Here is a 25,952-nt window from a genome sequence, read left to right as displayed (position 1 = left end):
CGCTCTATCCACTGAGCCAAACCGGTTTCGGCAACAGTATTTTTTTAGATAAATAATTTGGGACTCTAGGAATAGTTAATATGGAGAAAAGACTGAGGTGAGTTCAGGGAAGATGGATTTGACTATCTGAACAACTGTTGGGTAGAAGAGAGATTTTCATTGGTCCTGGGAAGTACAGCTTATATTTAATGGCATCTTACAGCTTATTGAGAGGATTTTTTTCTTCATTATACAATAATGATGTATCTTACAGTTGACGGTATTTCACACGATAAATAAGTGAAATACAATTATCTCTTTATTGGTGCTTCTCCAGAGAAGAGAACCAAGGACCATGAATGGGCATTTAGGAACCAAGATTTTAGTTATAAGATAGCTCTTTTCTTTTTTAAAATTAAACCTTTATTGTCGAAGATATTCCATATTCTCATATTTCCCCCCTCTGTCCCACCCCTCCCTTTACCCCAGGCCTGTTGTCTATGTCTATGGGCTATGCATATAGGCATACAAGTCCTTTGGTTGATCTCTTTCCACCCACCTCCACCTTCCCTCTGAGATTACACAGTCTGATCTATGCTTCTATGTCTCTGGATCTATTTTACTCATCAGTTTATTTTGTTCACTGGGTTTCACATATGAGTGAAATCATGTGATTCTTGTCTTTCTCTGACTGGCTTATTTCACTTAGTATATACTCTCCAGGTCCCTCCACGCTGTCTCAAAGGGTAAGAGATCCTTCATTTTTATTGCTGCATAGTATTCCATGGTGTAAATGTACCACAGCTTTTTTATCCACTCATCTACTGATGGGCACTTACTTGGACTGTTTCCAGATCTCAGCTATTGTAAATAACACTGCTATGAACACAGGGGTGCATACATTCTTTCTGATTGGTGTCAGGATTCTTAGGATACATTCCTAGAAGTGGGATCACTGGGTCAAATGGGAGTTCCATTTTCAGTTTTTTGAGGAAACTCCATACTGTTTTCCATAGTGGCTTCACCAGTCTGCATTCCCACCAGCAGTGTATTAGGGTTCCCTTTCTCCACATCTTTGCCAGCACTTGTCATTTGTTAATTTGTTGATGATAGCCATTCTGACAGGTGTGAGATGATACCTCATTGTTGTTTAATGTACATCTCTCTGACCATCAGTGACTATGAGCATTTTTCATATGTCTGTTGGCCATCTGTATGTCCACTTTGGAGAAGTGTCTAGGTCCTTTGCCCATTTTTTCGTTAGATTGATTGTCTTCCTTTTGTTAAGTTTGTCTGGTTTCATTTTTTGCACATTATCTGTCTTATTTTCCCAACATCATTTATTGAATAGACTGTCTTTAATCCATTGTATGTTTTTGCCTCCTTGTCAAATATAAATTTACTATAAAAGCATGAGTTTATTTCTGGACTCTCTGTTCTGTTCCACTGATCTGTTTTTATGCCAGTACCATGCTGTTTTGATTACTGTGACCTTGTAGTGTATTTTGGTATCAGGTAACATGATTCCTCCAACTGTGTTCTTCTTCCTCAAGATTGCTGTGGCTATTTGGGGTCTTTTGTGTTTCAATATAAATTTTTGAAACATTTGTTCAGTTTTGTGAAATATGCCATTGGTGTCTTCATAGGAATTCCATCGAATCTGTAGATTGCTTTGGGTCTTCTGGACATTTTAATGATGCTAATTCTTCCTATACATGGACACAGTATATGCTTCAATTTATTTGTATCTCCCTCAGTTTCTTTCTTCATTGTCCTGTAATTTTCCAAGTATAAGTCTTTTACATCCTTGGTTAAATTTATTCCTAGGTATTTTATTCTTCTTGAAGCAATTATGAATGAGATTGGGGTTTTTTGTTTGTTTTCCTTTCTGATAGTTCATTATTGGTGTTTAAAATGCAACTGATATCTGGGTATTTATTTTGCATCCTGCTGTGTTTTTGCAAATCTTTAAAGTCAGGTGTCTGAGACATTCTTAAATCAAGGTCTTGAGACCAGACTGGCTTTAAGAGTGAAGGATGAGGAGGTCCATAGTTGGGGGATACTTTTCTTCTCAGAGGGATCCGTATTATCAGATTCTCAAGGGATTTACAACCTAAAATGATTAACCAGTGCCTTCACTAGTGTTCTGGTGATCTACTACATTATTTTCATTTTGCTTCACCTGCAGCGTTTTAGTTTCCTTTCCTATCAGTCTACTTGGTCTCCTCCTCTGTAACATGATGAGAGACTGCCTGAGTCTGGCTCTCTCTCTGGTTGCTTTAAGAGTCTCCTTTGCCCTTTGAGGATAGAGTTTTTATATAATCAAGAGCAAGTGGAAGGAGAAAACACTCCTGCATATGTCTCCTTTCCTGCTCACATGAGCACTTCACTTCTGACACTCTGGTCACCACCTGTGTAGGGGGTTTTCTCTATACCAAGCAATCTCAGCAACACCAGCTGGGTGTCCCATAATTCAGTTAAATTCTGACACTACCTGGAGTTGGCATCAGCTCTTACAGGTTAGGGACTCAGTCCCAAAAGACCCTGCCCCTCACATGCACACACACCTTCAGAAACCTTCACAAGTCCTAGATTGTTGCCTATACTTCTGACCAACTGGCCATAAATCGAGGTTTCCACAACCCCTTTCTAGGGGAAACACTTACTTACATTTACTGGTTTCTTTTAAAGGATATAAAAGCAGGGGTGGGAATGTCTGGCCCGTGGGCCGTACAAGGCCCTCATTTAGCCTGGCCCTGCCAAGGCATTGGGGATGAGTTAATTAAATGTTTGACCAAAGACAGCCGGCTAATTTTTCCGTTGACAGTTTTGTATGGCCTGCAAATGATGTTATAAATATCCAAGTGGCCCTTGGCAGGAAAAAGGTTCCCCACCCCTGTAAAGGCTACAGACAGATAACCAGATGAACACTTACAGAGGACAGGGTATGGGAAAGGCTCTCTGACACCCACCCTCCCTTCACCTGCACGTGTTCTCCAATCCTGAAGCTCTCCAACCCGAGATTTGTGTGGTGTCTTCCTCACCAAGCCCTCATGGATCATTACGTCGGTATCCAGGCCCTCCCTCCCCTGAGGATGGGGATGGGGTGGAAGTTCTGGGTGTCTCATCGTGGCTTGGTTTTACTGGTGACCAGCCCCATCCTCAAGCTATCCAGGAGCTGTCAGGAGAGGCCTCATTACAACAAAAGACTCTCCTATCACCCAGAAAATTCCAAGGGATTGAGGAGTTCTGTGTCAGGAACCAATGTCAAAGGCCACAAGACATGATGTTCCTAATGCTTATTGCTTAGGAAATTTCAAGGGTTTTAGGAGCCCTGTGCCAGGAACCAGAGGTAGAGATAAATATCCCACACATAGATCCCACACATGACACGTGTGTGTGTGTGTGTGTGTGTGTGTGTGTGTTTTTTTTTCACAGTAGGTAATTTTTCACTCTCTCTGAAAGGTGAAAGTAAAGGAGCCTTGATTTATAGTATGTGCTCAGCAAACATTGTTGAATGGATGGTTGAAATAATTAAACACTTCTTCTCCCGCACAGTTTTCCAGTTGAAATTAGGTGGTGCCCACTTAGTGTAAATGTGAGGATGGATTGCTTCCCCTGGCTGGCTACCTGCCAGCTTTCCCTGCTCCTTTCCAGCTGATCTTCAAGAGGGAGCCTCAGAACTGGTTCTAAAACCCTGTTTGTACCTGGTGTGATTATAAAGCAATGAGACTGATTGTCATGTGTCGTGTGTGGGATCCGTCTCAGTTACTTTATAGCCATACCTCGTATCTACACCACAGACCATTGCCTGTCGAACAACATTTAAACGCACAAACCTAAGGTTTCTAAGTTGAAGTTTAAATGGTTTAGCATAATATTATGATTTGCTCTAACTTACTGATCAGAAATTTTATTTCAGAGAGATAATTAAAAGGTTAACTTTGTTGCTTGCTTTAAATTTGCAGTTTTCATTTTTTGGGGTTTTTTTAAATCAATATTTTGATAAATTGCTGTTCTGATAAAGTGGATGGTACAATTTTGAATAAGATAACACAAAGGTATATGTTCCATTGGATTAAATTTTTCATAAACTACTTTTAATTAGCTACTTTGAATTTATTTTCAGTTGCATGTGATCTTTCATTGCACATGTTACAAGGATAGTCATTTTAGATAGATATGATAAATTAAACATATAAATACTTAGTAATGTTATTATTCATTGAAGAAGTCTTTGAAAGGGCAAGTTATGAAGGGGTATTTTGTCTTGGTGATCTACATTTATATATACAAACCTTATTCAGTTTTGTTTTGTTTTTAATATATTTTATTGATTTTTTGCAGAGAGGAAGGGAGAGAGATAGAGAGCTAGAAACGTCGATGAGAGAGAAACATCGACCAGCTGCCTCTTGCACACCCCCTACCGGGGATGTGCCCGCAATCAATGTACATGCCCCTGACCGGAATCGAACCCGGGACCTTTCAATCCGCAGACTGACGCTCTACCACTGAGCCAAACCGGTTTTGGCCCTTATTCAGTTTTTAATAAGTGGTTATAACTTTTTCTTCCCCAAAATAAAATGTTTATTTTCCTTCCTCTACTAGCCAGAGTTTTTGGGGCTCTTTGAAGAAAGCAAGGTGTAAAAGTTGCATGTTGCCCAGACAGCTTCAGCTTATGACAAGTCAATTAATGACAGCTAGATTGGTGGTTTAAAAAAAAAACAAACAAAAAAAAGCTTCCCTTTTTCCTTAAAAGAAAGAAAAAGGAGGAATGGACTGTAATTTCATGTTGTGCATCCGAGAGTCACCTGCCTTTATTGTAGTACAGTAAATTATGTAAGTGAAAGAACTAGGTGATTAGAAGTGCAACTTGAAAACATCTTTATAATTAAACTAGAGGCCCGATGCATGAATTCGTGCACCAGTGGGGTCCCTCGGCCTGGCCTGTGGGATCAGGCTGAAACCACCTCTCCAATATCCCCTGAGAGGTCCCGGATTGTGAGAGGGTGCAGGCCAGGCAGAGGGACCCCACTGGTGCACGATTGGGGTGGGGGAAGGACTGTGGGAGGGCTTCAGGGCATGTCCAGTCCATCTCGATCAGTCCCCATCAGCCGAACCCCAGCAGCAAGCTAACCTACCGTTGGAGCATCTGCCCCCGATGGTCAGTGCACATCATAGCAAGCGGTTGAGAGGCCTTAGCATATCATTAGCATATTATGCTTTGATTGGTTGAATGGACAACTAGATACTTAGCATATTAGGCTTTTATTATATAGGACTCAATAGCCCATGACTTTGGCAGAACCTCTGACAGCTATTAGGAGCTGGAAGCAGTGTGACGCCAAACTTGTCCAGAGTGTTGAAGGTTGGATTTACCTCAGAAAGAGTTTGATTTCCAGCAGGGTTCAGGGGGAAACTAGAAAGCAGCCTTCCTCCAGTCAGTCTGGACTTAGGAACGTTTTAAAAATATGTATTTTATTGGTTTTAGAGAGGAAGGAAGAGGGAGAAAGAGATAGAGACATCAATGATGAGAGAGAATCATCGATTGGCTGTCTCCTACACACCGTACTGGGGATGGAGCCTGCAACCCAAGCATGTGCCTTGACCAGGTATCAAACCGAGACCTCCTGGTTCATAGGTCAGTACTCAACCACTGACCCATGCCAGCCAGGCTCAACTCTTCTTAATAAAAGATGCCGCCATTTGGCATTTTGCTGTTGTTAATTGTTATCAGATTTGTGTCCTAACGCTCAGTGCTATTTTACAGCTGCACCTCCTGTATTCTTTCTATTTCTTGTACTAGTTCTATACACAACCGGTGTCACATCATGTTTCTAAGAATGATTAGTGTAAAAAGTACCAATTTTTGTATTATAAATAACAGCATTTTTCTCCTTTTCTTAAGGATTTGGACTTCCTAAAAAGCAGTTTAAGATGGAAAAGATTTAACAAAGAAAACTAAGCCGTGATTTTATTACGTTTCATATTGTCTGTTTTCACATTTGACTGATAAACTTTTTTAAAATATAGTTGTAATACAAGTTAATATGGCTCTTAATACTGCATTTGTTTATGCTTTAAATCTAAGTCTTAAGTACGAAGAACAAATTCCTCTTCTCGAGTGGTGCCAGCATACATATACCCAACTGTAACTTCATTTCCTTTAAAAAGTTGAATCTGAAAACTCTTGCTTTTAGCAGAAATTGTAGTATAGTTTTTCTAAGCATTTTTATATATTTGATGTTCCTGTAATTTTAAAATGTATATGTATTTATTTTATGTTACAGGCACTGGAGATATTATTGCTGTCATGATTACAGAACTGAGGGGTAAGGATATTTTGAGTTATCTGGAGAAAAACATCTCTGTACAAATGACAATAGCTGTTGGGACGCGAATGCCACCAAAGAACTTCAGCCGAGGCTCGCTAGTCTTCGTGTCAATATCCTTTATTGTTTTGATGATTATTTCTTCAGCATGGCTCATATTCTACTTCATTCAGAAGATCAGATACACAAATGCACGCGACAGGAACCAGGTGAGCTGCCAGTACTCCAGTGATTGATGCCTACCGGCCAAGGAGTTTGTAAATATCTGCCTACATGGGGGAGTTACTAAATTATAGTGATCACTTGGAGTGTGTTAGGTAGATGGTTAGCTTAATATCATAATGTGATCTAGCTAATTCTAGTAACATGAGGAAATACAGAAAGTTGCGTATTTAAGCTAGTAGCACTGGTTATCAGGGGGAGGGGAATGGAGAGTGGATGAGGGAAACTTTTCACGATACACATTTTTCCCATGAGAATTTTGAACTGTGGTTATTATCTATTCATAAAAATATAAAACTATTAAAACTAATGTATCTACCCTGGCTAAGCTTAGCCTTGGGTGCTGGTGAGAGGGGGAAGGACGGAGAGAAGAGCTGCATCACGATAGCCAGCCTAGGTATCCCAAGGACCAGTGCAGCCTGAGTGCTTGGGGGACTCCAGATGGGTGAACAGACCCCGGAGGACAGGGTGCTGCTTGTAGGGGAGCCCCACACAGAGGATTCAGGACATTTGTGACTTGATTCGTTTGATGTGCTGTCAGCAAAATATCCTCCCTGGGAGTTGAGTTCGAGGTGTTAAGTCCCTGACAGTCTTAAGGCTTTTCTCATAGGAAACTAAGAAGTGAATTGCTTGGAGAATGGTTTGAAGGCAATTTTTATATAACGTCATCCTCTCCTTAAACAGTCCATACAAATCCTCAGGTGGGAGGGAGGGGTGAAATTTCCATCCTTCCTCATTCCAGGGAGAGGAGCACAGACTGGTTGGAACAGGTATAAGTTTAGATCTTGGCCTTATCACCCATTTGCCATAGTTCCTCCTGACAGTTTGTTTAGCATCTCAACTTGCTTCTTCATCTGAAAATCAATATAAAATATCTGAAAACTACTTTATTGCATGTTTATCTACCAGGCTCTGTGTAGTATTTTGTACTCCTTTAACATTTTTTATTATAATTTTCATTTATAATTTTAGACTTACAGAAAAATTGCAAGAATAGTCTAAAGTATTCCCTTACCCAGATTCTACATGTTAATTCTATTAACATTTTACCATATTTCCTTTTCTATGTGTATATTCTTTTTTTAACCATTTGAGAGTAAGTTTGGGATATGGTGACCCTTAACCTTTAAATACTTCATTATGTACTTTTTAATATAATACTATAGGTCTTTTCTAAGTTTTGTAAAATTGTCTAAATAATGTCTGTTATAGCAAAGAAAGCCCTGGATTAGTCTGTCAGACGGTATGTTGCATGCACTAGTCATGTCTCTTTTTCTGTGTCATGACATTGACACTTATGAAGAGTTACTAGAGGCCCAGTGCACAAATTCATGCACAGTTGGGGTCCCTCTGCCTGGCCAATAACTGGGGCCAATCAGGGCCGTCTCACCCAGTCTCGATCAGGGCCAATGGGGACTGGCCAGCTGGTAGGGACCATGGAAGGTGGGCCAGCAGCCCCAAGTGGGGCCTCTCTGGGCCAGCCAGCCAGGGAGTGACTGTGGGAAGGCTCCAGGTCATGTCCCCAGAAGCAAGCTAACCTACCAGTTGGAGCATCTGCCCCTTGTCGACCAATCAGTTGGACACTTAGCATATTACACATTTATTATTTAGGATAGGCCAGTTTTTTATGAGTCAGTGCCTGTCATTCCTTCTGATGCCTACTATTCCTTCATTATTAAATCCAGGTTACATGCATTTTTGTCAGCAGTACCACTCTTTTATATCTGCTGAAGTTTTGGTTTTTTGGTTTGTTTGTTTGTTTTTAAATATATTTTATTATTTTTTCACAGAGAAGAAGGGAGAGAGATAGAGAGCTAGAAACATCGATGAGAGAGATACATCGACCAGCTGCCTCCTGCACAGCCCCCACCGGGAATGTGCCCGCAACCAATGTACATGCCCTTGACCGGAATCGAACCTCGGACCTTTTGGTCCGCAGGCTGATGCTCTGTCCACTGAGCCAAACCGGTTTCGGCAGTTTTGGGTTTTTTTAAGACAGGGAGGAAGAGAGAGAAAGAGAAACATCGACTGGTTGCCTCCTATACATGCCCTTACCAGGGATCAAACCCACGGCCTTTTGGTGCAACCAACTGAGCCACATCAGCCAGGACTGGATTTTTTATTTTGAGACTAGAGACCCGATGCATGAAATTTGTGCCTGGGTAGGGTCCCTAGGCCTGGCTGGCGATCAGGAACGATATGTTGGGCAACCGGCCAGGTGATCTGAGGGCCCCCGCTGGCACCCTCCTTGGCTGGCCTGGGGCCTGCAGACCAGGGGCAGCTCCTTTGTTGAGCATCTGCCCCCTGGTTGTCAGTGCCTGTCATAGCGACTGGTCGTTCTGCTGTTTTGTCAATTTGCATATTAGGCTTTTATTATATAGGATAATTGTAGATTCACATGTATTTGTAAGAAATGAGACAGATCTCATATACTCTTCACCCATTTCCCTCCACTGGTAAAATCTTGCATAACTATAATAGTAAATACTCAACCAGGATATAGAGATTGATATAATCCACTGGTCTTATTCAAATTTTTTTCCAGTTTGACTTGTACTTGTGTATTTGTGTCTGTGTGTGTATTTATGTCTATGCAGTATTGGGTGACCACTACCTCAGTCAAGGTACAGAAGTTTGTCACCAGGACCCCTTGTGCTTTCTTTTATAGCCTCAGCCACCTACCTCCCTCTTATCTAATCCCCAAAAACCACTAATCTGTCTCACAACTATAGTTTTTTTCATTTCAAGGATGCTATGTAAAGGGAATCACATAATAAATACTTAACCTCTAGAGTTTGGATTCCTTCGCCTAACCTAATTAATTCCCTTGAGATCCTTCCAAGTTGTGTGTTATTAATAGTTTATTCCTTTTTACTGCTCAGTGATATTCCATGGTTTGGATATAGCAGGATTTGGTTAACCAAATTGTTTCCAGTTTGGGGCTAGCCTATGTAATAAAGGCCCAAGCAACCATTATGGTGTAACGACCAGAATGACTAATGATCAGACCACCAGCTGTTAGCTATGGTGAGCACTGAGCCAGACCTTGCTGTCGACACTCTGACAGCCCCAAATCCCATTCACCCGCACCCCTGACCCTGACAGAAGGAGAGGAGGGAGACCCATTCCTCACGGAATTGGCCATTGGTCAGCAGATCAGAGGATTCTGCTTATAGTGAACTAGTGACCCAGTGCATGAAATTCGTGCACAGGGGAATTGTCCCTCAGCCCAGCCTACTGCACCCTCTCTAATCTGGGACCCCTCAGGGATGTCCGACTGCTGGGGGATATCCCTGTGGGATTGGACCTAAACCAGCTGTCAGACATCCCTCTTGCAATCCAGAACCACTGGCTCCTAACCGGTCACCTGCCTGCCTGCCCGCCCGATTGCCCCTAACCATTCTGCCTGCCGGCCTGATCACCCCCAAATGCCCTTCCCTGCCAGCCTCATGGCCCCCAACTTTCCTCTCCAGCCAGCCTCATGGCCCCAAACTGCCCTCCCTGGCCACAGCTGGGCACGGAATGCTTGCCTCATTGCTGGGGCAACAATACAAACGTTTCACACCCTCCATGGCCAGAGGCCCATCTGCGGGCGGGTGCAGTGCTTGCCTTGTCTCCCTTCCCCACCCCCACTCCCACCCTCCATCCCAGCTGCTCCATGCCTGCTGCCCAGAGGCCCTCCATGGCTGAGGTGGAATGCTTGCCTTGTCACCGTGGCGACAAAGCAAGCATTCCGCCAGGCTGTTCATGTTATGTTTCCTGCTCTCAACAGCTACACCACACACCCCCCTCCCCGGACTGGGGGACTCCGGCGGGGCTGAGAGGACTGGGCACCGCCGTCTTGTGGCTATGGGTGCCGCCGTTTTGTGATAGAGTGATGGTCATTTGCATATTTCCTCTTTATTAGATAAGATGGTTTGTAAAACTTGGAGATGGCAAACTTGATAGTTTTCATTTAGGGATGGATATTATTGAAATCCCCCATGAAATGATTTGTAATGGATCTATTATTGAAGCTACCTTTGGAAATATTGTATCTATAGGTAATGTTAAAAATATACCTAAATGTGCAATTCTTTATCCTAAAAATGAGCACATTTATAAATTAAATAAAGAAATTTTGGATATACTTGATGGAGATTTTCACAATTTGAGTGATGATTCCATCAATTCAACGGATGATGCAGAAAAGGGAAATTTTCCCATCTAATTTCTTAATAGTATTACACCTTCAGGAATGCCGTGTCATAAATTAAAATTGAAAGTAGGTGCAATCATTATGCTACTGAGAAATCTTAATAGTAAATAGAGTCTTTGTAATGGTACTAGATTTATTATCAAAAGTTTGTGACCTAACATAATTAAAACTGAAGTACTAACAGGATCTGAGGAAGGAGAGGTTGTTCTCATTCCAAGAATTGATTTGTCCCTGTCTGACGTTGGTCTCCCATTTAAATCAATTCGAAGACAGTTTCCCATGATGCCAGCATTTGTGATGACAATTAAGAAATCACAAGGACAAACTCTAGACAGAGTAGGAATATTCCTACTGAACCCCTTTTCGTACATGGTCAGTTATTGCTTTCTCTCGAGTTTGAAGAACATGTGATGTTAAAGTTAAAGTTGTAAATACTTCATCACAAGAGAAATTAGTCTAGCATTCTGGAAGTGTTTTTACTCTTAATGTGGTATACAGGGAGATATTAGAATAAGTTTAAAAAATTTATCTATCATTGTATCAATGTTTTTATATCCTATTTTTGTTGTTTTTATATCATGTTATGTTTTTATGTCATATATTTGTCATATCATGTTATTGTTTATTAATAAATTTACATATTATTTTCATATACATTTTATTACTTTTCTTTAATTTCTGACATTTCTATTATAGAGAAAGGGCAAATAGCAATATTAAAATATTTCTTCTAATTAATTCCCTTTCAGTGTACATGAATTCGTTCACCAAGCCACTAGTTATAAATAAAGTGACTATGAACATTCATTTTCAGGTGTTGTGTAGACATGAGTTTTCATTTCCCTGAAATTTGGGGATTTTTATGGAAAGCATTTATTTTATTTAATAAGAAGCTGCCATACTCTTTTCCCAATTGATCACTCTTTTACATTCCCAATAGATACATTTCCCTGATCCAGTTCCTCTATGAATCTTGATGACATTTGATGTTGTCACTATTTTTTATTTTAGCCATTCCTGTAGGTGTAGATACCTCTTTTGTGGTTTCACTTTACATTTCCCTAATGGCTACTGGTGGTGAATGTGTTTTCATATGCTTATTTGCCATCAGTATAACCTTTTCAGTGCACTGTCCATTTATGTATTTTATTTATTTTCTACTTGGACTGTATTTTTACTATTGAGTTTTGAGAGTTCTGCATTCCAGATATAAGTTCTTGTCATATTGTGGTTTGCAAATATATTCTCCCAGTTTGTATCTTGTCTTTTCAACCTTTTAAGAGGTTCTTTTGAAACGCAAAATTTTTAAATTTTGATGAGGTTCAATTTATTGATTTTTTTTTCCTTTTATGAGTCTTGGTTTTCTAGTCAAGTCTAAAGATTCCTTTTTCTAAAAGTATATAGTTATGTTTTATTGATAGTTTTACATGTTACATTTAAGTCCATAATCCATTTTGAATTAATTTTTATATAAAATGTGAAGTTTAGGTTGAGGTTACTTATTTAGCTTATGTATGTCCAATATTGTACTTTTTTCAAAAGTCAGTTGGGCATATTTTGTGTGGGTATGTTTCTAGGTTTTCTCTTCCACTGATGTCTCTCTGTCCATACCACAATGTCTTGTCTGTATATTAGGTTTTGGTATTGGTTAGGGTAAGTCCTCTCACTTGATTCTTATTTTTCAAGATTGTTTTAGCTATTCTAGGACTTAGAGCCTCCTCCATATAAAAACTTTTTAATCCTCAGTTAAAAATACATTTTTATTGATCTTTATAGAGAGGAATGGGGACAAAGAGAGGGAGAGAAACATTGATGTGAGAGAGAAACATCAGTTACCTCCCACATTTGCCCTAACCAGGAATCAAACCTGCAATCTTTTTTTTTAAACCTGCAATCTTTTATTTACAGGATGGCACTGCAACCAACTGAGCCATCTGGCCAGGGCTCTTTATACACATTTAAGAATAAGCTTGTCTGTATCTCTGCCAAAAATAAAAATAAAATAAAAAATACCACCCTGCTGGGCTTTTATATGAATGCATTAAACCTATTCAGGCGTCTTCAAACTACGGCCCGCGGGCCACATGCGGCCCGCAGAGGAGTCTGATCCGACCCGCCAGGTTTTTTGGGCAGTGAGTGCAGCTGAGGTGTTACAGTAGGAATTAGTAGTTCATATAGTCCGGCCCTCCAGCTCTCTGAGGGACCGTGATCTGGCCCCCACTTTAAAAAGTTTGAGGACCCCTGTATAATGCTCTGACTGGAGTGGCTCAGTTGGTTAAGCATCTTCCCATGCACTAAAAGGTCTCTAGTTCAATTCCTGGTCAGGGCACGATCCCCAGTAGGGGGTGTGCTGGCGGTAGCCTATTGATGTTTCTCACATCAATGGTTCTCTCTCTCTCTCTCTCTTTTTCTCCTCCCCCTTGCTCTCTCTCTAAAAATTCTATTAAAACACATTAAACAAATAAACCAACAAAACCTATAGATTAATTTGGAGAGAATTGATATACACTGAGTGGCCAGATTATTATGATCTCTGAACACCTAGTAATCTGGCCACTCAGTGTGTGTGTGTGTGTGTGTGTGTGTGTGTGTGTCCTATCTAATAAAAGAGTAATATTCAAATTAACCATCACTCTGCTACACCCACAAGCCATGCCCACCAGCCAATCAGAGAGGATATGCAAATTAACCCCAACGAAGATGGTTGCAACCACAGATAGCAGGAGGGAGGCTTGGGTTTCCTGGCAATGGAGGAAGTCAAGCTTTCCGCATACCCTGGTGGGCCCAGGCCTCCACTCAAGGATACAAAGTTTTCAATTATAGAAGGTAAATAAATTCCAACAGAAGTGGCAGCAGCCATGGAGCTGGAAGAGCAGGAGGCTAGGGTTGCCCTGGGCAATGGAGGAAGCCAAGCTTCTGCAGCCCTGGCCAACTCAGGCCTTCACTCCAGGCTACAAAGTTTCAATTATAGAAGATACATAAATTCCAACAGAAATGGCTGCCACCACAGAGCAAGCAGAAGGCTTGGCTCCACTCCAGGCTACAAAGTTTCAATTGTAGAAGATATATAAATTCCAGATACCACAGACTCCTCGCCCAGGCCACCCCACACCCAAAGGGAACCCCCACCCTGATCCAGGACACCCTTCAGGACAAACCAACTGGCCCCCACCCATGTACCAGGCCTTTATCCTAGCTAATATCTAATAAAAGAGTAATATGCAAATAGACCATCACTCCAACACACAAGATAGCTGCCCCCATGTAGTCAAAGATCCTGCCCCCATGTGGACACAAGATGGCCACTACAAGATGGCCAGCAGGGGAGGGCTGTTGGTAGGAACCAGGCCTGCAAGGAAGGGCAGTTGTGTGTGATCAGGCAAGCAGAGAGGGCAGTTGGGAGGCACCAGGCCTGCAAGGAAAGGCAGTTGAGAGGGACCAGGCCTGCAAGGGAGGACAGTTGGGGGCAATCAGTCCTGCAGGGGAGGGCAGGTAGGGGTGACCAGGCCAACAGAGGAGGGAAGTTGGGGGCAAACAGGCTGGCAGGGGAGCAGTTAGACATCAGTCAATTTTCATGGGAGTAAGTAGGGGGTGATAAGGCTGGCAGGCAGAAGCGGTTAGGGACAGTCAGGAAGGCAGGCACTCAAGCAATTGGGAGCCAGTAGTCCTGGATTGTGGCATCAGGCCTAAATAGGCAGTCAGAAATCCCTCTCGGGGTCCTAGATTCGAGAGGGTGCAGGCTGGGCTGAGGGACACCCTCCCCCTCCCATGCGCAAATTTCATGCATTGAGCCTAGGATATATATATAAGAGGCCTGGTGCATGAATTCATGCATGGGTGGGGTCCAGCCAGTCTGGCCATGGGGAAGGGACATGAGTGGTTGGCCAGCCTGGTTGAACTCCTGGTCGAGGGGACAATTTGCATATTAGCCTTTTACTATATAGGATAATGTGTTCAGAGATCATAATAATCTGGCCATTCAGTGTATTTACCATGTTGAATCTTCCAATCTGTGAACTTTGCATTTTTTTACCATTTATTTAGGTCCTTTTTTATTTTTTTCTTCAGCACTTTATAGATTTTAGCATACAGATCCTGTATATGTTTTAGGTTTATACCTAAGAATTTCACTTTATTTGGAGTGACTATTAATGGTAACATAATGGTAAATGGACTGTGTTTTAATTTCAAATTCACTATGTTCATTGTTAGTATTGAAATGTGGTTGACTTTTATTGTGCAACCTTGGTATTGCACACTTATTATTATAGACTAGAGGCCCAGTGCACTAAATCCATGTGCTGGTAGGGTCCCTAGGCTGGTGATTAGGGACAATCTACAGGGCAACTGGCAGGGTAATTGGGTGACCCCCACTGGCACCTGCCTTAGCTGCATTGATATCTGCCCCCTGGTGGTCAGTGTGCATCATAGCAACTGGTCATTCTGCTGTTCGGTCTATTTACATGTTAGGCTTTTATTATATAGGATTGATTGTAGTATTTTCTTTATAGACCATCATGTTTATTTGCAAATAGGAACCATTTTATTTCTTCCTTTTCAATCTTTACGTCTTATTTTTTCTTGCCTTATTGAAATGGCTAGAACTTCCAGTACTACTTTGAATAATGTGGTGAGAATGAGCATTCTTGCCTATGCCTAATCTTAGAGGAAAGGGTTCAGTATTTAATTGTCAGTAATGTTGTTAGCTGTTGTGTTTATAGAGTTTATTATCAAATTGAGGAAGCTCCTCTCTACTTCCAGTTTGCTGAGAGTTTTTATCACAAGTAAGTGTTGAATTTTGTCAAATGGTTTTATGTATCAATTGATGTGATCATATAATTTTTTTGTTTTCTTTAAACTGTTGACATGGTGGATTGCATTAATTGATTTTTGAATGTTGAACCAGAACTTACATACCTTAACTAGCACATGATCTAGCCTTGCATACCTATAATAAATCCCTCTTGCTTGAGGTATATAATTTTTTGTGGATTGCTAGATCACATTGGCTAATATTTTGTTGAGGAGTTTTATAGATACTAGTTTGGGTGGGGATTCAAAAATTGAATCTCTTTAAATACTATTCATGTTGTCTTTCAACTTTATTGAATTTTGGTAATTGTGGCATTTGAGGAGTTGACCCATTTTTTATATATCAAATTTGTAGCATAGTTTTTCATAGAATGCCATTTTCCTCCTTTTAATGGCTACAGTATCTGTAGCAGTATTCCCTGTTCATTCCTGATTTTAATGATTTTACCTTTTCTTTTATCTTGGTCAGTTATGCTAGAATTTTCTAAATATTACTGATTTAAAAAAAAAAAAAGCTTTTTTTCATTTCATTTTTAACATATGAACTTAGATTATTCATTTGAAACCTTTCTCTTTCTAATGTAAGCATTTAGTGATGTACATTTTTCAGCACTACTTCAGCTGTGTCCCACATATTTTAATATTCTGTATTTTCATTTTTATTCAATAATATGTAATATTTTCTTTTGAGACTTTCTCTTTGACCCTTGTATTATTTAGAAGCATGTTTTTTTAATTTTCACTTGTTTGCTGTTGTCTGTAACTAGTTTCTAGTTTGATTCCATCATAATCAGAGCAATACCCAGCATGATTTGAGTTCTTTTAGATTTGTTGAGGTTTGTTTCAGAGCCAGGATGTGGTCTAGTTGGGTGGGTAGTCCATGGGTGCTGGGAAAATGTGTATCTTCCTGTTGGGTGGCGTGTTCTATGGACGGCAGTTAGATCGGTGCCTTCAGCTTGCTTCTGAGAAAAGGTGTGGTGGAAAAGCCACCTTCCACTGGCCCTTCCCGCCATTGTGGGAAGGGGGTGCGTGTTTCGTTGGTTTTTGGCCGCTATTCCTGGTCCTCTAGCTACAGAAGTCAGGCTTTCCCCTCCGTCGGTCTGTCTGTCTGCAGGTGAGATGGAGGCTTCTGCAGCGCGTCGTCTGGGACGTGTGAGGCCTAGGAAGCCCTGGGACTCACTGGCCTGTGCTCCTCACGTCTCAGGGCCCTTCACGCCCTCCTCTCACGGCTCCTGTGCCTGCGTGTGTTCAGTCCAGGGGTTTCAGGTACAAGTGGGTGGCCTGAATCCCCTTGCTATCTCACATGACGTGTGACTTGGACGTAAGCAACAAAGCAATGAAGAACGATTAGATGAAAGTGTTAACTTATCTAAAATATGCTACTTCCATAGATAATATTATTTGATATACATCTATGAAATCAAACTTACAGCCTTAAAATAGAATGCATCCGTATTACAGAATTTTTGACAAAATGAATAGATGTGAAATCAAAATCTGATGAATGGAGGTATACAGAGGCAGATTGACACTAGCAAAATGCCAGCATTTGTAGATTAATCATAAAAGCAGCTGACAAATTCTGTCTAATGACGTTTGAAGAAACTAGACATCAGTTGAAGTTCTTCAATGATGTTGCTTCATTTTTAAGTTAAAATTGTGAACCGATATAATACATGAGCATGATTTTAAAAAATAAATGGTAGCACAAGGCTTCATTCCTTGCCCAGTCTTTTTCTACTCCTAACTCTGTTTCCCAGAAATAAGTCACCCCGTCAACTCTTTTATCTGTTTCTGTCCATGCAACTTCAGATATCTAAGTAGCATGCTATATTCCTTTTTTAAAAATAAAGATTTTTAGTATGTTACCATTATAAAACACTAAAAATAAAATGATCAAGAATTGCCCTAAAATGGTGCACTTGACAGAAAGCCCTCACAACAGCGGGTTGAATGTAGCATCTCAAGGACTTGCAGAAGAGCGAGGCTGTCCCGGGAGCCTGCTGTCTGACAGCGGCTCTTTAATTAGCGTGGCCACACCTGTGTGTGCGGGTCCAAGTGGTCACCATCTGGCGCACCACAAATGGGGACTGGTCTCCCAGCGCTCGTTTTGCAGCTGACTGCACCAGGCTTCCAGAGCATTCTTCTCCAGACGCAGCTGTGGTGGAAAGTGATGTTCTGACCTTCCTTCCTCCTTGTGTTTTTCCTGATGTTGAGAAACACTCGATAAAACTATGTGGCTTAAAAAGCTTAGTTTATTAAAGTTTAATAAGAAATCTCTTTTAAAAGGGAAGCCAGAACGATTGGCAAAGGAAACACTGAGTTTAAGGAGAGACTCATTTTCTCCCATAAACTGTCATCACGAAGAGGCTTTTGTACAGAATATGCTACCGAGAGCCATGCATTATAGTAAGTAACCTTCTAAGCACGGCCAGTGTACACCATTGACACCATTTTACATGTGAAATGAGAGTCTAATGCTTTGGCTTTTCGGTATATTGCTAAGGACGTGTGGTTTGCTCTTTATGAAAATAAGCGCAAATAGCTCAGAGGATGGCTCATGGGAAGCTTAAATGTCACATTCTCTAAGTCTGTGACAGTTGTCACACAAAGAGGATGGAGGTTTGGTATGTTTGTATTGAAAGGGTGCCTGAGGTTTTTCTGAGAAATGTAAGCTGTTTCAGAATTACATGGTTAATATTATGCCTTTATTCCCAAGGTAGTCAAGTTTGATTCCCCAAAAGAACAACAGATTTTAATGTTACCGTTGAAGAATAGGGCAGATGTAAAAACATTCCACAACCTAATGGACTCCTGAGTTTAGAAGGTCCTCTAATGAAAAGTCTCTGTGAAAATGCATACGGTTAAAACTTTAAATTTTTTTTTTTTTTTTTTTTTTTTAGATAGGAAGGGAGAGGGAGAGAGAGAGAGAGAGAAACTCAATGATGAAAGAGAATCATTGATCAGTTGCCTCTTGCATGCCTCACACTGGGGATCGAGCCTGCAACCCAGGCATATGTCCTGACTGGAAATCAAACCATGACCCCCTGGTTCTTCCGTCAACATTCAACTACTGAGCCATACTGGCTCGGCCGGTTAAAACTTTTTAATGTTCCTTGCCAAAATGTGATACAGTATTCTTTGACTTAATAAATATCCCAGGTTTATTTTTGTTGCCCATTTTTCTCTTGAAAGGCAGCTATTTGGAGCATGCACTTGCATGTGAGAGTGAAGAGGAAGGCTAATACTTGCATATAGACTATTGATCTTTGGAAAATGGTGGGTTCAAAAGGTCTTCCCTTCCAAAGCTGGGGCCGGGGCGGGGGGGGAGTGAAGGGTTCTGCACACTGTCATTTCTCCCCGAGGAAAACACTATGTAGTCAGAAGAAATAGGCTTCTTCTGTCACTCATTGTTGGATGGTAGATTGAATTTTATTGTGTTTATTAGGGATTAACAATTCTAGAAGAACTAGGAAAGGAAAATAGATGTTTAAGTTGAGAATGTATTATTTTACTACTTTTTTAATATTCCACAATTACTGCCTTTTCTGTTTTATGTCCTACTAATGTGATCCATTTACGTAAATAAATAACACTCTACATAGAGGGACTATGTGCCTTTTAAGCATTATATATCAAGAGTTAAAGATTTTGTTTTTCTAGTACTAAATATGACCTTGAGATTAGAGTGTTTCTAAGACATTAGCCTGGTGCACGAATTTGTGCACAGGTGGGGTCCCTCTGTGTGGCCTGCAGGGATCAGGCTGAAATCCACAGTCCAACCCTGCCTGCAGCTCCTGCCTGCCTCTCCGCTCATCCTGGCCCCACGGTGCCTGCCATGGGCTCATGCCCAATCCGTCCTGATTGGGAGAGGCTTGCACTGCCCCAGCAGCACTCACCAGCCAGTCATGACCCCTGTGTCTGGCACCCTCCAAAGGGGAGCGGCCTGCAGGATCAGGCTGAAACCGGCTCCCTGACATTCCCCGAGGGGTCCTGGATTGCAAGAGGGCCCAGGCCAGGCTGAGGGACCCCTCTGGTGTACAGTCAGGGCCAGGGAGGGACTGGGGGAGGACTCCAGGGAGTGTCCACCTCACCTCGCTCAGTCCCAATTGGCCAGACCCCAGCAGCAAGCTAACCTACTGACTGGAACATCTGCCCCCTGTTGGTTAGTGCACGTCATAGTGAGCAGTTGAACAACCTTAGTATATCATTAGCATATTACACTTTGGTTGGTTGTTCAGTAGTTCTGCCGATTCATCTATTTGTATATTACCCTTTTATTATATAGAATACTAGGTGGGGGGTTAATATCAGGCTTGGCATGTCACACTGATTCAGTAAATGCTTAAATGAATTAAGGACTGAATTATTGGGAAAGCATTCATATGTCATTAAAATATTGTGTGGTATAAGAGTTATTGGTGAGGTCAGAGTGATACTACCCTAGACAAGTCAGGGTACTTCGCAGAGGAGGCAGTGACATTTGTGCTGAATTTTAAAGGATGAATAAGACTCATTCATCACAGAGACTGGAAGAAAAGTCAGTCAGGGCATTATTTTCCTCCGAGCCTAGCTGTGGAGAGAGGAAAGGAGACAGGAGAGCTGAATGACATGAGGCGTGTGGGAGGAGTCCGGAGGCTGTGAACTGACATTGGACGAGTGTGTCAGCACTAGAAGATGAAGGGCTTGAACCTCATGCTGAAGAACTTAAACTTTGATCTCTAAGCTGTAAGGAGTCATCAAAGGCTTCTCAGCAGGGGAGCAGTACAACCTTTTATTTTTAAATGGGAAAAGCTTAGGAGAAAGGAGCTCTTAAAGGGAAATATTGAAAAGCAAAAGAAGATCGGGTTAATAAAGCCAATTTGTGTGGAGAGCTGGGGGATCGGGCATAGGTAGAAGTTTCCCTTGGAAAAGCCTGAGGATGCTTTTTTCGAGACAGACAGGAAGGTGGTAGTGATGAGAGAGAATGCAAGCTGCTGCAGTCTTCAAGGCAGTTTCCCTCAGGGAGACACACGCACAGCACCTGGACTGCCCCATTGCTTAAAAGAAACCAGCTGGATACTGATAGCAATCGCATGCTGTTTCTGTGGGAGAGTTCCAATAACTTAAAAGAGGGACCTGAGGGAGTTTCATTGAAGTGACCTGTCTGTATACCGTGAGCGTCTGTCTTTGAATAAATCACACTGTTAGATAAGCAGTGTGAGCTGTTTTCTACCAATGTGCAGCTTCTGACATTCTGCATCCCAATATAGAGTAGTGCTCACAGCGTATTGCTGGTGTCTTTAACCAGGTGAAATAGATAACCTACGATCCGTAGCAGGTCTTTAAGCATTTACAATGGAAAAGATGTAGATCAGAAAGTCAGGAGACCTCAGAGTCTGGTCCCAGCACTTTTACCAGCTTCAGACAGGTCATCTCAGCTCTCCTGGATTTGGGTGTTCTGCTTTGTAAGCTGATGCATTCCTGTGGCTTTGTCCCATGCTGATATTCTGTTGGGCAAGGTGGAAACTTGGGTAGTTTTCTTACCTAATGAATAGGGCACAGTCAGAAGTACTGAAAAGGAATTAGTGGAAATGCTTTAGGCACTAGGGTTAGTTGTTTATACATAGTTTAGTGAGTCTCAAGCGTTAGTATGCAAAAGAATCATATAGGGGCAGCACCCCTCCTCCCTTTCCTCCTCTCCCTTTTCTTCCCCCTCCTTCTCTTCTTCCCCTCCCACTCCTCTTCCCACTCTTCTTTCTCTTCCCACACCTCCTCCTCCTCCTCCCTCTTTTCCTCCTATTCCTGCTCCTTCTCTTCCTACTTCACCTCCTGTTTCTCCTCTTATCATGGAATATCCTTTTCCCCACTAAGTGCTGGGAATGGAGTCCTTACAATATCTTGAGAAAAAGTTTTCTGAGACGCACGCCGGAGGATAGTGATTTTTATTTGCATCCCTAGGTTTCCAAGATCCCATTTCCCTTAATCCAGTCCTGGAAGAAGTATACCTGGTGCTTTAATAGAGCGAGAGGCAAAGCCAGTGAGTGTCCAGAGGTTCTGCTCCATGCCGCAGCCAGGCTGCAGGGTGCTAGTTCAGTGTCTGGCTAGTTGCAGTCCATCAGTCCATGGTGTGTGTGTGTGTGTGTGTGTGTGTGTGTGTGTGTGGCGGAGGTGGGGGTTTGTGTAGCCATAGGCTCGTGGGGGAATGCAGGGGAGCCAAGAGAGCACACCTCCTATGCAAGAGCCCCAAGAAAACCAAGGACGCAGGATGGCCAAGAGAGCCAGGAGCACTCAGGGGCCGAGAGCAAACACCTTTGTTTAGGGACCTAAGCATCTCACATCTTGGCTCACTTGCAGGGGCCAGGCCTACTTTGACCAGTGACCTCTTCCCAGGTGTGACTGAAGCAGGCACCTCCGCTAGTCCCTCCAACTTGACCCGACAGGCGTCTGTCTGCTCCCTGTCCAGGCCCGTCCCCCATCGATCTGCGGGGCTAGACTGGTGACCCCTGGAGAGTGTAAAGCTGTAGCTTCCTGGCGAATCGCCTAAATTACATGCCTTAATATTTGGCCTCTCTCTGCTCCATTCCTGTTATTAATAACTAGGTCAATTACAAAGGTATCCCTCCTGCTCCTCCTGCTCCAGCTCTTCCTCCTCTGCCTCTTGCTCCTCTTCCACCACCTCTTCTCTTCTCTTATCCTCATTTTCCTTCTTTTCCTGAGGGCACACTTTAAAACTGCAAATTCCCAAAACACCTCACTCTCCAGTCTGATTGGGGAAGTTTGGATAAGACCTGCTTACCAGCTTTCGATCTGGGCTCGTTACTTAATCTCTCCGTGTCTCAGTCTCTTCTTCTGCAAATGGAAATAATGTAGTTCCTTTCTCATAAAATGGTTGTGAGGATTATATAAGTCACTACATGTGAGGGGCTTAGCACCTAGCATATAGTATGTACTGAATAAGTCTTAGTTACTATAAATGTCATCTTTGTTTCAGATTATTAAGCATTTATGGTAGATTTAAAACATTTGTCCATAGTCTGACCAGCGTGTGCAGTGGTTGAGCGTTGGCCTATGAACCAGGAGATCACGGTTCAGTTCCCGGTCAGGGCATATTCCAGGTTGCATCCCCAGTTGGGGCATGCAGGAGGCAACCAACCAATGATTCTCTCTCATCATTGATGTTTCTCTCTCTCCTCCCCTCTCCCTTTCTGACTGAAATCGATAAAAAAAAAAAATTTTTTTTAATTTGCCCATGGACCACACCTTGAAAAACAGCAACTTAATGGCGTGGTGGTCAAGTGAAGGTAAGGGGCATTCATGAAAAATGATCTTCACAAAAGGAATTTGTGCTTCACCTTAGATATTTGAGGGCCAGCAAGACACTAACAGCATCACAACCCAGTGGGGGGCGGGGGGGGCACTGGCTTTCAGAGAGTCACGTGCGAGACCACAGCCATAGCGAGGTGTACCTGTCAGAGTGGTGGGAAATGTCTAAAGGGTTTAACCACTCAAGGGATGGCCGAGAGCGGTTTGGCTCAGTGGTAGAGCGTTGGCCTGCAGACTGAAAGGTCCCGGGTTTGATTCCGGTCAGGGGCATGTACGTTGGTTGTGGGCACATCCCCGGTGGGGGCGTGCAAGAGGCAGCTGGTCAGTGTTTCTCTCTCATCGACGTTTCTGGCTCTCTATCTCTCTCCCTTCCTCTCTGTAAAAAAACAATAAAAATATATTTTTAAAAAAGCCTGAAGCCGGTTTGGCTCGGTGGATAGAGCATTGGTCTGTGGACTGAAAGATCCCAGGTTCGATTCCGGTCAAGGGCATGTACATTGGTTGCGGGCACATCCCTGGTAGGGGGTGTGCAAGAGGCAGCTGGTCGATGTTTCTCTCTCATTGACATTTCTATCTCTCTATCTCTCTCCCTTTCTCTCTGTAAAAAAAATCAATAAAATATATTAAAAAAAAAAAAAAAAAACTCAAGGGATGATCCATAAGAAGGTGGTAACACAGAAGCCAAGTCCAGAGAAAAACATGACAGTGAAGATATCTGACAATAATATCAAACACAGAGAAAGGTGTTGGGAAGCTGATGTGCACCGCTGCCTGCATCCGTATCTATCATCTCGCTGAGGGCGCCACACCTGCCCCCTTCCCCCCACCGGCTCCCCTCTTTCTGACATTCCCATCTGTGAGGCCCCGCCCACAGTCACCACTTCACAGGAGGCTGGGACAGCCGTCCATGACTCCCTTCTCCTGCCCCCTCATCCGTCAGTCACTGGGTCCTATCACTTTTACCTCCTAAATGGTTCTTAACTTTGTCCGGTCCCCTCCCCACTACAATTTGCCTAATTTAGGCCCTTCTTTTCTCGCTGAAATACTAGACCCTACCTGGTCTCGCTGCCCCCTGTCTTTGCTGTGTTACCTTCTTCTCAGGAAGCCAGATTTGAATTCTCCAAAATTCAGATCTCACATGGAATCTCGTGTTTAAAATTCTTCAGTAGAATTCTGATCTAAACAACAGGGAAGCAGTAGATATATTTTTTTAATCTTCCCAAATCTTTTTTTAAAAATACAAGAGCTTCTAGCACACCAAAAAGAAACCCACAAACAGGATCTTTATATATATATATATATATATATATATATATATATATATATATTTTTTTTTTTTTTTTTTTTTTTTTACAGAGAAGAAGAGAGATAGAAACATCAATGAGAGAGAATCATCGATCAGCTGCCTCTTGCACACCCCCTAGTGGGAATGTGCCTGCAATGAAAGTACATGCCCTTGACCACTGGAATCGAACCTGGGACCTTTCAGTCCGCAGGCTGATGCTCTATCCACTGAGCCAAACCAGTTTCGGCCAGAGAGGATCTTTATGGATGCCAAGCAGCACGGCACTCCAAGAGCTCCAGGAAAAGGAGATCGGGGGGGGCCAAAATGCAGGCAGCTGGAGACCAGCGCTGTAGCTCCGAGGAAGGAAGCCATCCCCTGAGGGTCCCGGACCCTGAGAGGGCTGGGTTGAGGGGAACACACTCCCCCCCCCCCCAAAAGCGTGTTAAAAACCCATGAATGAACAGCAATAGAACAAATGCAAAATCTAAAAATACAACTGCATATGGAAATTTAATACCATATGTAATAGAAAGCAGCATCTCAAATCAGTGAGGGAAAATTAACTTTTTTTTTTTTAATCCTCACCCAAGGATATTTTCCCTTTGACTTTAAGAGAGCGGAAATGAGAGAGAGGAGGGGGAGAGAGACACACACATTGATTGGTTGTCTCCCGCACATGCCCCTACCAGGGCCAAGGAACCTGCAACCGAATTATGAATCAAACACACACCCTTTGGTTGACACTGATCATTTAGTAAAACTGGCCAGGACGAAGATGAACTTTTTAATAAATGGTTGTGGGACTGGAAAAGGATAAGATTTCATTCTTCACGTGTACACAGGATAAATGTCAAATTAATTAGAAGTCTAATTATAAACAATAAAACTTAAAATACTTTTTAAAATGTTTTTATTGATTTCAGAGAGGAGAAAAGAGGGAGAGATAGAAACATCAGTGATAGAGAATAATTGCTTGGCTACCTCCTGCATGCTTCCTACTATGGTTGATGCTTAACAACTGAACAACACTGGCCAGACAAAACTTTAAATATTAGAAGAAAATATGGGATAAAGTTTCCCTTTATGAAGGTGAATATGGAAATCTTTGAATTATGGCTCAAAACCAAGTAAAATAGAAGAAAAATGACTATTTTAAAGGAAAATAAAAAGATAATTGAATGACAAACTAGAAAAATATAATTTTAACTTTTTACAAAAGGCTAGTGTCCCTGATATATATATATTTTTAAATTAAAAACCTGATAGAAAAAAAATAGTTCACTTAAAAAAATTTCAAATGATATTTAAAATGTTAAAAAGGTGGTCAATTGCACTCAAGTTAAATGTAACTTAAAATCATATTGGAGATACCACTTCTTATTGATCAATTTGTTTAAAAAAATCTAAGTTTGACAACACACTCTTGACAAAGTTACAGGGAAAACAAGCATCCTTATACATGATGATGGGAACACAGAATGACACAGTTCTTATGGGAACTAGCATAATTAGATAGATGCTTATCCTTTGTCTTAGTCTTTGTAACCCCATTTGAAAGACATAGCCCAATGATAAACTTACAAAAACTGAAAATTATATATATGCAATACTGTTCATCATGATATTATTTATAGTAAAAGACTTGGACTACCCACATGTCCATCAGTAGGAATCTGCTTGAATAAGCTGTACTCTACACAGTAAAATACACTAAATGCAATAGTGTAGGACAGTGGTCAGCAAACCACACCTCGAGAGTCACATGCGGCTCTTTGGCCCCTTGAGTGTGGCTCTTCCACAAAATACCACGGCCTGAGCA

The 25,952-nt window shown here is 41.9% G+C and overlaps 1 protein-coding gene across 5 annotated transcripts in view; it reads left to right on the top strand.

The window, feature by feature from the left end:
- RNF130 (ring finger protein 130) overlaps positions 1 to 25,952 on the top strand; it is a 111,316-nt gene that overhangs the window by 37,035 nt on the left and 48,329 nt on the right. For all 5 annotated transcript variants that reach the window (XM_045585784.1, XM_036450237.2, XM_045585783.1 and 2 more), the window contains one exon: positions 6,270 to 6,520. In XM_045585784.1, coding sequence (XP_045441740.1) covers positions 6,270 to 6,520 — 251 coding nt within the window. The remainder of the gene's footprint in view (positions 1 to 6,269; positions 6,521 to 25,952) is intronic.

Source organism: Pipistrellus kuhlii, unplaced genomic scaffold, assembly GCF_014108245.1.
Source record: "Pipistrellus kuhlii isolate mPipKuh1 unplaced genomic scaffold, mPipKuh1.p scaffold_m20_p_21, whole genome shotgun sequence".
Classification (NCBI taxonomy): Eukaryota; Metazoa; Chordata; class Mammalia; order Chiroptera; family Vespertilionidae; genus Pipistrellus; species Pipistrellus kuhlii.
Note: the sequence above shows the minus strand (reverse complement) of the source record. Positions and strands in the feature narration are given on the sequence as shown.